The sequence below is a fragment of the Coregonus clupeaformis genome, chromosome 39, assembly GCF_020615455.1.
Source record: "Coregonus clupeaformis isolate EN_2021a chromosome 39, ASM2061545v1, whole genome shotgun sequence".
In the NCBI taxonomy this organism is placed as follows: domain Eukaryota; kingdom Metazoa; phylum Chordata; class Actinopteri; order Salmoniformes; family Salmonidae; genus Coregonus; species Coregonus clupeaformis.
In genome coordinates, this window is record NC_059230.1 from 10,784,081 (window position 1) to 10,800,006 (window position 15,926).

The following is a 15,926-nucleotide window of genomic DNA, read 5'->3' on the forward strand; positions in this document are numbered from 1 at the left end:
AGAGAGAGAGGTTAGACTGCTGGGCACGGCTGCCCTGAAACGGCCTGAACACACACACAGAGAGAGAGAGGTTAGACTGCTGGGTCGGTGAACAACATTGTGGAACAGTATGTTTGTATGTAAACACTGTGAGCACCTTTGGCAGTGTAGAGGTCCACCTCCACGGTGGGGTTTCCTCTGGAGTCGAGGATCTCCCGGGCATGGATCTTAGTGATAGACATCCTGACTAGAGGAGTGGAGGAGGGGGGGTAGAGAGAAAAATAGAAAAACGTCAGATTTCTTCTGTTTGCTCTGAGCCAATCAGAATACAGGTCAGAGTCTCCTAGCAATCTGTTCTGTAGTCTGAACACTACAGTCTGTGTCCCATAGAGATAGATAGAGGACTCTTTATATCTGTCCCGTTGTACTGTCTGTGTCCCATAGAGATAGATAGAGGACTCTTTATATCTGTCCCGTTGTACTGTCTGTGTCCCATAGAGATAGATAGAGGACTCTTTATATCTGTCCCGTTGTACTGTCTGTGTCCCATAGAGATAGATAGAGGACTCTTTATATCTGTCCCGTTGTACAGTCTGTGTCCCATAGAGATAGATAGAGGACTCTTTATATCTGTCCCGTTGTACTGTCTGTGTCCCATAGAGATAGATAGAGGACTCTTTATATCTGTCCCGTTGTACTGTCTGTGTCCCATAGAGATAGATAGAGGACTCTTTATATCTGTCCCGTTGTACAGTCTGTGTCCCATAGAGATAGATAGAGGACTCTTTATATCTGTCCCGTTGTACTGTCTGTGTCCCATAGAGATAGATAGAGGACTCTTTATATCTGTCCCGTTGTACTGTCTGTGTCCCATAGAGATAGATAGAGGACTCTTTATATCTGTCCCGTTGTACAGTCTGTGTCCCATAGAGATAGATAGAGGACTCTTTATATCTGTCCCGTTGTACTGTCTGTGTCCCATAGAGATAGATAGAGGACTCTTTATATCTGTCCCGTTGTACTGTCTGTGTCCCATAGAGATAGATAGAGGACTCTTTATATCTGTCCCGTTGTACTGTCTGTGTCCCATAGAGATAGATAGAGGACTCTTTATATCTGTCCCGTTGTACTGTCTGTGTCCCATAGAGATAGATAGAGGACTCTTTATATCTGTCCCGTTGTACTGTCTGTGTCCCATAGAGATAGATAGAGGACTCTTTATATCTGTCCCGTTGTACTGTCTGTGTCCCATAGAGATAGATAGAGGACTCTTTATATCTGTCCCGTTGTACTGTCTGTGTCCCATAGAGATAGATAGAGGACTCTTTATATCTGTCCCGTTGTACTGTCTGTGTCCCATAGAGATAGATAGAGGACTCTTTATATCTGTCCCGTTGTACTGTCTGTGTCCCATAGAGATAGATAGGGGACTCTTTATATCTGTCCCGTTGTACTGTCTGTGTCCCATAGAGATAGATAGAGGACTCTTTATATCTGTCCCGTTGTACTGTCTGTGTCCCATAGAGATGGATAGAGGACTCTTTATATCTGTCCCGTTGTACTGTCTGTGACAGCAGCACCATTGAGGCTACAACCCACAGGAACCCCCACCCAGTTGGCTACTTTAAAATGGCGGAAGCCCTCAATGGCGCTGCCCATGCTATAACAGCCTATTGGCCACTAGAGGCCTCTATCATTCTCTATGGTGTGACCTGAGGTAGCCAGTCTTTGTTGTAGCTTCATGTTGTCATCACAGTGTAATCTGTGCCTTCTGTCCCTCTCCCCACACCGTACTTCCTCCTCTACGCATCACACAACCAGCTAGCCTATCCGACTGCCCCGCTGTCCGACTGCAGAACCTGTCTCTCGTCCATCCGTCTGTCTCTCGGTCCTTCTGTCTGTCTCTCGGTCCTTCTGTCTGTCTCTCGGTCGGTCTGTCTGTCTCTCGGTCTGTCTGTCTGTGGATGCAATCTGAGCTGGACACTAAAGCTGTTCCTACACTGTGTCTGGGCACACTCTGCCCGGAGTGCAGCTGTCTGAAGGGCTCCCCCAAGAGCGGAGCAGTTATGTCCTGAATGCTCTCTAGAGACTGCTATTAATAAAAACAAGATAGTGTGTACTGTATACGTGCTGCGTATAGTGTGTACTGTATACGTGCTGCGTATAGTGTGTACTGTATACGTGCTGCGTATAGTGTGTACTGTATACGTGCTGCGTATAGTGTGTACTGTATACGTGCTGCGTATAGTGTGTACTGTATACGTGCTGCGTATAGTGTGTACTGTATACGTGCTGCGTATAGTGTGTTAGTGTATATGTGCTGCGTATAGTGTGTTAGTGTGTACTGTATACGTGCTGCGTATAGTGTGTACTCTATATGTGCTGCGTATAGTGTGTTAGTGTGTATGTACTGCGTATAGTGTGTATGTGCTGTGTATAGTGTGTTAGTGTATATGTGCTGCGTATAGTGTGTTAGTGTGTACGTGCTGCGTATAGTGTGTTAGTGTGTACGTGCTGCGTATAGTGTGTTAGTGTGTATGTACTGTGTATAGTGTGTTAGTGTATATGTGCTGCGTATAGTGTGTTAGTGTGTACGTGCTGCGTATAGTGTGTTAGTGTGTATGTACTGCGTATAGTGTGTTAGTGTGTATGTACTGCGTATAGTGTGTATGTGCTGTGTATAGTGTGTTAGTGTATATGTGCTGCGTATAGTGTGTTAGTGTATATGTGCTGCGTATAGTGTGTTAGTGTGTACGTGCTGCGTATAGTGTGTTAGTGTGTACGTGCTGCGTATAGTGTGTTAGTGTGTACGTGCTGCGTATAGTGTGTTAGTGTGTACGTGCTGCGTATAGTGTGTTAGTGTGTACGTGCTGCGTATAGTGTGTTAGTGTGTACGTGCTGCGTATAGTGTGTTAGTGTATATGTGCTGCGTATAGTGTGTTAGTGTGTACGTGCTGCGTATAGTGTATATGTACTGCGTATAGTGTGTTAGTGTATATGTGCTGCGTATAGTGTGTTAGTGTGTACGTGCTGCGTATAGTGTGTTAGTGTGTACGTGCTGCGTATAGTGTGTTAGTGTGTATGTGCTGCGTATAGTGTGTTAGTGTGTATGTACTGCGTATAGTGTGTTAGTGTGTACGTGCTGCGTATAGTGTGTTAGTGTGTACGTGCTGCGTATAGTGTGTTAGTGTATATGTGCTGCGTATAGTGTGTTAGTGTGTACGTGCTGCGTATAGTGTATATGTACTGCGTATAGTGTGTTAGTGTATATGTGCTGCGTATAGTGTGTTAGTGTGTACGTGCTGCGTATAGTGTGTTAGTGTGTACGTGCTGCGTATAGTGTGTTAGTGTATATGTGCTGCGTATAGTGTGTTAGTGTGTACGTGCTGCGTATAGTGTGTTAGTGTGTACGTGCTGCGTATAGTGTGTTAGTGTGTACGTGCTGCGTATAGTGTGTTAGTGTGTATGTGCTGCGTATAGTGTGTTAGTGTGTATGTGCTGCGTATAGTGTGTTAGTGTGTATGTACTGCGTATAGTGTGTTAGTGTGTACGTGCTGCATATAGTGTGTTAGTGTATATGTACTGTGTATAGTGTGTTAGTGTGTACGTGCTGCGTATAGTGTGTTAGTGTGTATGTGCTGCGTATAGTGTGTTAGTGTGTATGTGCTGCGTATAGTGTGTTAGTGTGTATGTACTGCGTATAGTGTGTTAGTGTGTACGTGCTGCGTATAGTGTGTTAGTGTGTATGTACTGCGTATAGTGTGTTAGTGTGTACGTGCTGCGTATAGTGTGTTAGTGTGTATGTGCTGCGTATAGTGTGTTAGTGTGTACGTGCACTACAGTGTGTGGTTAGCAGTTAATTTGTGCAATGCGTGTATGAAGCGTTCTAGAGCCTCATTGACCCTTCATCTTTCAGTTTGACCTTTCACTACATTCACAAGAGATTTCAGATTGACCTTTCACTACATTCACAAGAGATTTCAGTTTGACCTTTCACTAGCGGTCATGGTTGAGGCTGGCGATCCTGTATTTCAGTACGGAACGCAGTGTGTTTATTAATAAACACAACATTCATGACATTTGAATGACATTAGCTGATACAGAATAAGCGGTCCTTGGCTCTCCTCATCTGACTGGGAGAGAACATTCTGAAGTAACATTCTCATTCTATACACTGAGTATACAAAACATTATGAACAACTGCTCTTTCCATTAGTGATTCCAGGTGAACGCTATGATCCCTTATTGATGTCACCTGTTAAATCCACTACATTCAGTGTAGATGAAGGGGAGGAGGGAGGAGACCGGTTAAAGAAGGATTTTCAAGCCTTGAGACAACAGAGACATGGATTGTGTATGTGTGCCATTCAGAGGGTGAATGGGCAAGACAAAACATTGAAGTGCCTTTGAACGGGGTATGGTAGTAGGTGCCAGGCGCACTGGTGTGGTCAAGAACTGCAATGCTGCTGGGTTTTTCACACTCAACAGTTTCCCTTGTGTATCAAGAATGGTCCACCCCCCAAAAATATATCCAGCCAACTGTTGGAAGCATTGGAGTCAACATGGGCCAGCATCCCTGTGGAGCGCTTTCGACATGAGTCCATGGCCCAACGAATTGAGGCTGTTCTGAGGGCAAAAGGTGGGTGCAACTCAGTATTAAGAAAGGTGTTCCTAATGTTTTGTACAGTCCGTGTATGTCCGCATCGATATTCTAAAGGAATATCCTAGACTACTACAACATTACAACGTTAGATATTCCTGTTTAAAAAGAATACTGGTCTAGGATGTGGGTTTAGTTAAACTAGGCTAACACTGATGCTGTACATCAATACAGCAGGTACAGATCCATACAGCTATGGGGCCTCCATCCTACTAAACTACACTGTAGCAGTTACAGATCCATACAGCTATGGAGCCTCCATCCTACTAAACTACACTGTAGCAGTTACAGATCCATACAGCTATGGAGCCTCCATCCTACTAAACTACACTGTAGCAGTTACAGATCCATACAGCTATGGTGCCTCCATCCTACTAAACTACACTGTAGCAGTTACAGATCCATACAGCTATGGGGCCTCCATCCTACTAAACTACACTGTAGCAGTTACAGATCCATACAGCTATGGTGCCTCCATCCTACTAAACTACACTGTAGCAGTTACAGATCCATACAGCTATGGGGCCTCCATCCTACTAAACTACACTGTAGCAGTTACAGATCCATACAGCTATGGTGCCTCCATCCTACTAAACTACACAGCAGTTACAGATCCATACAGCTATGGTGCCTCCATCCTACTAAACTACACTGTAGCAGTTACAGATCCATACAGCTATGGGGCCTCCATCCTACTAAACTACACTGTAGCAGTTACAGATCCATACAGCTATGGAGCCTCCATCCTACTAAACTACACTGTAGCAGTTACAGATCCATACAGCTATGGGGCCTCCATCCTGCTAAACTACACTATAGTTACAGATCCATACAGCTATGGGGCCTCCATCCTACTAAACTACACTGCAGCAGTTACAGATCCATACAGCTATGGTGCCTCCATCCTACTAAACTACACTGTAGCAGTTACAGATCCATACAGCTATGGGGCCTCCATCCTACTAAACTACACTGTAGCAGTTACAGATCCATACAGCTATGGGGGCCTCCATCCTACTAAACTACACTGTAGCAGTTACAGATCCATACAGCTATGGTGCCTCCATCCTACTAAACTACACTGTAGCAGTTACAGATCCATACAGCTATGGGGCCTCCATCCTACTAAACTACACTGTAGCAGTTACAGATCCATACAGCTATGGGGCCTCCATCCTACTAAACTACACTGTAGCAGTTACAGATCCATACAGCTATAGGGCCTCCATCCTACTAAACTACACTGTAGCAGTTACAGATCCATACAGCTATGGGGCCTCCATCCTACTAAACTACACAGTAGCAGTTACAGATCCATACAGCTATGGGGCCTCCATCCTACTAAACTACACTGTAGCAGTTACAGATCCATACAGCTATGGGGCCTCCATCCTACTAAACTACACTGTAGCAGTTACAGATCCATACAGCTATGGAGCCTCCATCCTACTAAACTACACTGTAGCAGTTACAGATCCATACAGCTATGGGGCCTCCATCCTACTAAACTACACTGTAGCAGTTACAGATCCATACAGCTATGGGGCCTCCATCCTACTAAACTACACTGTAGCAGTTACAGATCCATACAGCTATGGTGCCTCCATCCTACTAAACTACACTGCTAGCAGTTACAGATCCATACAGCTATGGTGCCTCCATCCTACTAAACTACACTGTAGCAGTTACAGATCCATACAGCTATGGTGCCTCCATCCTACTAAACTACACTGTAGCAGTTACAGATCCATACAGCTATGGGGCCTCCATCCTACTAAACTACACTGTAGTTACAGATCCATACAGCTATGGAGCCTCCATCCTACTAAACTACACAGCAGGTACAGATCCATACAGCTATGGTGCCTCCATCCTACTAAACTACACTGTAGCAGTTACAGATCCATACAGCTATGGAGCCTCCATCCTACTAAACTACACTGTAGCAGTTACAGATCCATACAGCTATGGTGCCTCCATCCTACTAAACTACACTGTAGCAGTTACAGATCCATACAGCTATGGAGCCTCCATCCTACTAAACTACACTGTAGCAGTTACAGATCCATACAGCTATGGAGCCTCCATCCTACTAAACTACACTGTGCAGTTACAGATCCATACAGCTATGGTGCCTCCATCCTACTAAACTACACTGTAGCAGTTACAGATCCATACAGCTATGGTGCCTCCATCCTACTAAACTACACTGTAGCAGTTACAGATCCATACAGCTATGGGGCCTCCATCCTACTAAACTACACTGTAGCAGTTACAGATCCATACAGCTATGGGGCCTCCATCCTACTAAACTACACTGTAGTTACAGATCCATACAGCTATGGAGCCTCCATCCTACTAAACTACACTGTAGCAGTTACAGGTCCATACAGCTATGGAGCCTCCATCCTACTAAACTACACTGTAGCAGTTACAGATCCATACAGCTATGGGGCCTCCATCCTACTAAACTACACTGTAGCAGTTACAGATCCCATACAGCCATGGTGCCTCCATCCTACTAAACTACACTGTAGCAGTTACAGATCCATACAGCTATGGGGCCTCCATCCTACTAAACTACACTGTAGCAGTTACAGATCCATACAGCTATGGAGCCTCCATCCTACTACACTGTAGCAGTTACAGATCCATACAGCTATGGGGCCTCCATCCTACTAAACTACACTGTAGCAGTTACACACAACTGTTTGGAGCATGCTAGATAGCTACAGAGTATTCATTAACCTGTATATAGCCTCGTTTTTGTTATTTTATTGTGTTACTTTTGTGTTAAATTTAGTTTTACTTTATTTAGTAAATATTTTCTTATCGCTTTCTTGAACTGCATTGTTGGTTAAGGGCTTGTAAGTAAGCGTTTCACGGTGAGGTCTACACCTGTTGTATTCGGGGCGCATGTGACAAATAAAATGTGATTAGATTTGACACCCCTTGACAAAAAAAAAAATGCTATTGTGTTACAAAGTGGGATTAAAGTGGATTTAATTGTCATATTTTTGTGATGATCTACACCAAATACTCCAATGTCAAAGTGGAAGAAAAATTCTAACATTTGTAACTTGTTCAACACCTGCTGTCAGTCGGCTTCAGACAGTCAATCAAACGAGAATAGGAGGCAGCGGTTTCAGTAAAAGGTCATTTTTAAAAAGGTAATTCCATTGCTAACAGTTGCAATATCTAAGAAAGTAGGCTCACGTTTCCTCATTCCCAAACGCTATGATGAAAGTATTCAGTAGCCTATCTATGACGTAGTCAGACGTGGAACACCAGCAAAGTGAGCAGGTCTAGGCTTCAGTCCAAAGCAACTACAGCGTCCTTCAGAACCACAAGACGATCTTTCCCAAGTATTTACATTACACTAGATGTTTATGATGTTTAAGAAGAGAACAGAGGAAAACTGGACGGTACCTGAGTGGGATTTCACCTACTGGCTCTCCGACTGTCCTTCTGGAAAGTGTCACGCTGTCCGCCAGTCTGAGTTTTATAGCCTGCCGGTGGCGACCGCAGCCAGATAAGGACAAGGATTTAGAGACCAGAGACAAACTACCAGACACAGTCAGAAACGGAAAAACTGAAAGTATGGTCACGTGTCTGAGTGTATCTGAATAAAGGCTTTTCATATATAGAATACATATGATTCATCAACATGTAAGATCATTAAAGGATTTAAAGAGTATAAAATACTATTTTGGTTACTTTTGAATGATTTCTAGATTTCACTATTTTAGATGAAAACATGTAGGCCAGGGTTCTTCAATTCCGGTCCTGGAGGGCCGAAACACCTCTGTTTTTCATCCTCTCCTTCTAATCAGGGGCTAATTCAGACCTGGGACACCAGGTGAGTGCAATTAACTACCAGGTAGAAATAAAAAACAGAAGTGTTTCGGCCCTCCAGGACCGGAACTGAAGAACCCTGATGTAGGCCTACTGTCAACTTACAGTGGGGTATCTAGGAACACATGAACTGATTCAGAGAGAACAGTGGGGTATCTAGGAACACATGAACTGACTGAGAGAACAGTGGGGTATCTAGGAACACATGAACTGATCAGAGAGAACAGTGGGGTATCTAGGAACACATGAACTGATCAGAGAGAACAGTGGGGTATCTAGGAACACATGAACTGACAGAGAGAACAGTGGGGTATCTAGGAACACATGAACTGATTCAGAGAGAACAGTGGGGTATCTAGGAACACATGAACTGACAGAGAGAACAGTGGGGTATCTAGGAACACATGAACTGATCAGAGAGAACAGTGGGGTATCTAGGAACACATGAACTGACTGAGAGAACAGTGGGGTATCTCGGAACACATGAACTGATTCAGAGAGAACAGTGGGGTATCTCGGAACACATGAACTGATTCAGAGAGAACAGTGGGGTATCTCGGAACACATGAACTGATTCAGAGAGAACAGTGGGGTATCTAAGAACACATTAACTGATTCAGAGAGAACAGTGGGGTATCTCGGAACACATGAACTGATTCAGAGAGAACAGTGGGGTATCTCGGAACACATGAACTGATTCAGAGAGAACAGTGGGGTATCTCGGAACACATGAACTGACTGAGAGAACAGTGGGGTATCTAGGAACACATGAACTGATTCAGAGAGAACAGTGGGGTATCTAGGAACACATGAACTGATTCAGAGAGAACAGTGGGGTATCTCGGAACACATGAACTGATTCAGAGAGAACAGTGGGGTATCTAAGAACACATGAACTGATTCAGAGAGAACAGTGGGGTATCTCGGAACACATGAACTGATTCAGAGAGAACAGTGGGGTATCTCGGAACACATGAACTGATTCAGAGAGAACAGTGGGGTATCTAAGAACACATGAACTGATTCAGAGAGAACAGTGGGGTATCTCGGAACACATGAACTGATTCAGAGAGAACAGTGGGGTATCTCGGAACACATGAACTGATTCAGAGAGAACAGTGGGGTATCTCGGAACACATGAACTGACTGAGAGAACAGTGGGGTATCTAGGAACACATGAACTGATTCAGAGAACAATACATTACTTTGGACTCAACCAGTTTTCATCTCTTTTTCAGAAGAGAATATCAGGATCATTTGATTTGATTGTGTTCCAGAGATAACAGAACAGCAACCCTAGTCCTGTTCAGTGGTGGGGAAAAAGTACCCAATTGTCATACTTGAGTAAAAGTAAAAGATACCTTAATAGAAAATGACTCAAGTAAAAGTGAAAGTCACCCAGTAAAATACTACTTGAGTAAAAGTCTAAAAGTATTGGGTTTTAAAAATACTTAAGTATGAAAAGTAAAAGTAGAAATCATTTCACATTCCTTATATTAAAAGATAGCCAGGGGCACACTCCAACACTTTGACAATAATTTACAAACAAAACATTTGTGTTTAGTGAGTCCACCAGATCTGAGGCAGTAGGGATGACCAGGGATGTTCTCTTGGTAAGTGTTTGAATTGGACCATTTTTCTGTCCTGCTAAGCATAAAAAATGTAACAGGTACTTTTGGGAGTCAGGGAAAATGTATGGCGTAAAATGTACATTATTTTCTTTAGGAATGTAGTGAAGTAAAAGTTGTCAAAAATATAAATAGTAAAGTACAGATACCCCAAAAAACTACTTAAGTAAAAATACTTGAAAGTACTACTTAAAGTACTTTACACCACTAGTCCAGATGGTAGGCTGCATCAGGTTTCTGAGTTCAACCTCTTCTGTTTAGACCTGGGAGACCAGGTCGGTGGAATTCAGCCAATCACTTATATTGATCAATGACCTGAGTTGGTCAGGTGATACGTAGTCAGGTGTGATGCTTGCTTGGAGCTAAACCCTGCACTAGGCCTCAGCTCTCCAGCAGGTACAGGACTGCAGACTAGCCAGGTAGTGGTAGTGATAATGTAACGTACTGAACTAGCCACGTAGTGATAATGTAACGTACTGAACTAGCCACGTAGTGATAATGTAGTGTACTGAACTAGCCACGTAGTGATAATGTAACGTACTGAACTAGCCATGTAGTGATAATGTAACGTACTGAACTAGCCACGTAGTGATAATGTAACGTACTGAACTAGCCACGTAGTGATAATGTAACGTACTGAACTAGCCAGGTAGCGGTAGTGATAATGTAACGTACTGAACTAGCCACGTAGTGATAATGTAACGTACTGAACTAGCCAGGTAGCGGTAGTGATAATGTAACGTACTGAACTAGCCACGTAGTGACATACCGTATGTACTGAACTAGCCACGTGTGATAATGTGTAACGTACTGAACTAGCCATTAGTAGATAATGTAACGTACTGAACTAGCCAACGAAAGTGATAATGCAACGCACTGAACTAGCCATGTAGTGATAATGTAGTGTACTGAACTAGCCATGTGGTGATAATGTAGTGTACTGAACTAGCCAGGTAGTGATAATGTAACGTACTGAACTAGCCACGTAGTGATAATGTAACGTACTGAACTAGCCATGTAGTGATAATGTAGTGTACTGAACTAGCCATGTGGTGATAATGTAGTGTACTGAACTAGCCAGGTAGTGATAATGTAACGTACTGAACTAGCCATGTAGTGATAATGTAACGTACTGAACTAGCCATGTAGTGATAATGTAACGTACTGAACTAGCCACGTAGTGATAATGTAACGTACTGAACTAGCCATGTAGTGATAATGTAGTGTACTGAACTAGCCATGTGGTGATAATGTAGTGTACTGAACTAGCCAGGTAGTGATAATGTAACGTACTGAACTAGCCACGTAGTGATAATGTAACGTACTGAACTAGCCATGTAGTGATAATGTAGTGTACTGAACTAGCCATGTGATGATAATGTAGGTACCGAACTAGCCAGGTAGTGATAATGTAACGTACTGAACTAGCCACGTAGTGATAATGCAACGAACTGAACTAGCCATGTAGTGATAATGTAGTGTACTGAACTAGCCATGTGGTGATAATGTAGTGTACTGAACTAGCCAGGTAGTGATAATGTAACGTACTGAACTAGCCACGTAGTGATAATGTAGTGTGCTGAACTAGCCATGTGGTGATAATGTAGTGTACTGAACTAGCCATGTGGTGATAATGTAGTGTACTGAACTAGCCAGGTAGTGATAATGTAACGTACTGAACTAGCCACGTAGTGATAATGTAGTGTACTGAACTAGCCATGTGGTGATAATGTAGTGTGCTGAACTAGTCAGGTAGTGATAATGTAGTGTACTGAACTAGTCAGGCAGTGATAATGTAGTGTACTGAACTAGCCAGGTAGTGATAATGTAGTGTGCTGAACTAGCCATGTAGCGATAATGTAGTGTACTGAACTAGTCAGGCAGTGATAATGTAGTGTACTGAACTAGCCATGTGGTGATAATGTAGTGTACTGAACTAGTCAGGCAGTGATAATGTAGTGTACTGAACTAGTCAGGTAGTGATAATGTAGTGTACTGAACTAGTCAGGCAGTGATAATGTAGTGTACTGAACTAGCCATGTGGTGATAATGTAGTGTACTGAACTAAATTCGTTGGGTACCGATAATATAGTGTGCTCAACTAGTTGGGTAGTGGTAGAGATAATGTAGTGTACTGAACTAAATTAGTTGGGTACTGATAACATAGTGTTCTGAACTAGTCGGGTAGTGTTAGAGATAATATAGAGTACTGAACTAGTAGGGTAGTGGTAGTGATAATATAGAGTACTGAACTAGCGGTCCTCTGTAGCTCAGCTGGTAGAGCACGGCGCTTGTAACGCCAAGGTAGTGGGTTCGATCCCCGGGACCACCCATACACAAAAAAATTTATGCACGCATGACTGTAAGTCGCTTTGGATAAAAGCGTCTGCTAAATGGCATATTATATTATTTATTATTAACTAGTAGGGTAGTGGTAGTGGTAATATAGAGTACTGAACTAGTAGGGTAGTGGTAGTGATAATATAGAGTACTGAACTAGTAGGGTAGTGGTAGTGATAATATAGAGTACTGAACTAGTAGGGTAGTTAGGTAGTGATAATATAGAGTACTGAACTAGTAGGGTAGTGATAATATAGAGTACTGAACTAGTAGGGTAGTGGTAGTGATAATATAGAGTACTGAACTAGTAGGGTAGTGGTAGTGATAATATAGAGTACTGAATCAGTAGGGTAGTGGTAGTGATAATATAGAGTACTGAACTAGTAGGGTAGTGGTAGTGATAATATAGAGTACTGAACTAGTAGGGTAGTGGTAGTGATAATATAGAGTACTGAACTAGTAGGGTAGTGGTAGTGATAATATAGAGTACTGAACTAGTAGGGTAGTGGTAATATAGAGTACTGAACTAGTAGGGTAGTGGTAATATAGAGTACTGAACTAGTAGGGTAGTGGTAGTGATAATATAGAGTACTGAACTAGTAGGGTAGTGATAATATAGAGTACTGAACTAGTAGGGTAGTGATAATATAGAGTACTGAACTAGTAGGGTAGTGGTAATATAGAGTACTGAACTAGTAGGGTAGTGGTAGTGATAATATAGAGTACTGAACTAGTAGGGTAGTGATAGTATATGAGTATGAACTAGTAGGGTAGTGGTAGTGATAATATAGAGTACTGAACTAGTAGGGTAGTGGTAGTGGTAATATAGAGTACTGAACTAGTAGGGTAGTGGTAGTGATAATATAGAGTACTGAACTAGTAGGGTAGTGGTAGTGATAATATAGAGTACTGAACTAGTAGGGTAGTGATAATATAGAGTACTGAACTAGTAGGGTAGTGATAATATAGAGTACTGAACTAGTAGGGTAGTGGTAGTGATAATATAGAGTACTGAACTAGTAGTGATAGTGATAATATAGAGTACTGAACTAGTAGGGTAGTGGTAGTGATAATATAGAGTACTGAACTAGTAGGGTAGTGGTAGAGATAATATAGAGTACTGAACTAGTAGGGTAGTGGTAGTGATAATATAGAGTACTGAACTAGTAGGGTAGTGGTAGTGATAATATAGAGTACTGAACTAGTAGGGTAGTGGTAGTGGTAATATAGAGTACTGAACTAGTAGGGTAGTGGTAGTGATAATATAGAGTACTGAACTAGTAGGGTAGTGGTAGTGGTAATATAGAGTACTGAACTAGTAGGGTAGTGGTAGTGATAATATAGAGTACTGAACTAGTAGGGTAGTGGTAGTGATAATATAGAGTACTGAACTAGTAGGGTAGTGGTAGTGATAATATAGAGTACTGAACTAGTAGGGTAGTGGTAGTGATAATATAGAGTACTGAACTAGTAGGGTAGTGGTAGTGATAATATAGAGTACTGAACTAGTAGGGTAGTGGTAATATAGAGTACTGAACTAGTAGGGTAGTGGTAGTGGTAATATAGAGTACTGAACTAGTAGGGTAGTGGTAGTGATAATATAGAGTACTGAACTAGTAGGGTAGTGGTAGTGATAATATAGAGTACTGAACTAGTAGGGTAGTGATAATATAGAGTACTGAACTAGTAGGGTAGTGGTAGTGGTAATATAGAGTACTGAACTAGTAGGGTAGTGGTAGTGATAATATAGAGTACTGAACTAGTAGGGTAGTGGTAGTGGTAATATAGAGTACTGAACTAGTAGGGTAGTAATAGAGAGGGTAGTGATAATATAGAGTACTGAACTAGTAGGTAGTGGTAGTGATAATATAGAGTACTGAACTAGTAGGGCAGCGGTAGTGATAATATTAGAGTAACTGAACTAGTAGGGTAGTGGTAGTGATAATATAGAGTACTGAACTAAGTAGGGAAGTAGTGATAATATAGAGTACTGAACTAGTAGGGTGGGTAGTGGTAATATAGAGTACTGAACTAGTAGGGTAGTGGTAGTGATAATATAGAGTACTGAACTAGTAGGGTAGTGGTAGTGATAATATAGAGTACTGAACTAGTAGGGTAGTGGTAGTGATAATATAGAGTACTGAACTAGTAGGGTAGTGGTAGTGATAATATAGAGTACTGAACTAGTAGGGTAGTGGTAGTGATAATATAGAGTACTGAACTAGTAGGGTAGTGGTAGTGATAATATAGAGTACTGAACTAGTAGGGTAGTGGTAGTGATAATATAGAGTACTGAACTAGTAGAGGGTAGTGGTAGTATGGAATAGAGTACTGAACTAGTAGGGTGGTAGTGATAATATAGAGTACTGAACTAGTAGGGTAGTGGTAGTGATAATATAGAAGTACTGAACTAGTAGGGTAGTGGAGTAGTGATAATATAGAGTACTGAACTAGTAGGGTAGTGGTAGTGATAATATAGAGTACTGAACTAGTAGGGTAGTGGTAGTGATAATATAGAGTACTGAACTAGTAGGGTAGTGGTAATATAGAGTACTGAACTAGTAGGGTAGTGGTAGTGATAATATAGAGTACTGAACTAGTAGGGTAGTGATAATATAGAGTACTGAACTAGTAGGGTAGTGGTAGTGATAATATAGAGTACTGAACTAGTAGGGTAGTGGTAGTGATAATATAGAGTACTGAACTAGTAGGGTAGTGGTAGTGATAATATAGAGTACTGAACTAGTAGGGTAGTGGTAGTGATAATATAGAAGTACTGAACTAGTAGGGTAGTGGTAGTGATAATATAGAGTACTGAACTAGTAGGGTAGTGGTAGGTAATATAGAGTACTGAACTAGTAGGGCAGTGGTAGTAATAAAGTATGAACTAGTAGGTAGTGGTAGTGATAAAAATGGGAACTAGTAGGGGTAGTGGTAGTGATAATATAGAGTAGAACTAGTAGGGTAGTGGTAGTGATAATATAGAGTACTGAACTAGTAGGGTAGTGGTAGGATAATATAGAGTACTGAACTAGCTAGGGGGTAGTGATAATATAGATACTTGAACTAGTAGGGTAGTGGTAGTGTAATACTAGTCACGGAACTAGTAGGTAGTGGTAGAGGTGATAATATAGCAGTACTGAACTAGTAGGGTAGTGGTAGTGATAATATAGAGTACTGAACTAGTAGGAGGGTAGTGTAATATAGAGTACTGAACTAGTAGGGTAGTGGTAGTGATAATATAGAGTACTGAACTAGTAGGGTAGTGGTAGTGATAATATAGAGTACTGAACTAGTAGGATGGTAGTGATAATATAGAGTACTGAACTAGTAGGGTAGTGGTAGTGTAATATAGAGTACTGAACTAGTAGGGTAGTGGTAGTGATAATATAGAGTACTGAACTAGTAGGGTAGTGGTAGTGATAATATAGAGTACTGAACTAGTAGGGTAGTGGTAGTGATAA

The 15,926-nt window shown here is 41.9% G+C and overlaps 1 protein-coding gene across 2 annotated transcripts in view; it reads right to left on the bottom strand.

The window, feature by feature from the left end:
* The window catches only part of LOC121554274 (beta-enolase), a 24,815-nt gene extending 16,642 nt beyond the window's left edge, over nt 1-8,173 (bottom strand). The window contains exons 1-3 of one of the 2 annotated variants that reach the window (XM_045211896.1): nt 8,069-8,173; nt 137-226; nt 1-44 (exon numbers count right to left, since the gene is read on the bottom strand). The exon at nt 1-44 is cut by the window's left edge and continues 112 nt beyond it. In XM_045211896.1, the coding sequence (XP_045067831.1) occupies nt 1-44; nt 137-221 (129 nt within the window). In that variant the 5' untranslated portion in view covers nt 222-226; nt 8,069-8,173. The remainder of the gene's footprint in view (nt 45-136; nt 227-8,068) is intronic. The other variant, XM_045211897.1, reaches the window with a different exon arrangement.
* Between the last annotated feature and the right edge of the window lie 7,753 nt (nt 8,174-15,926).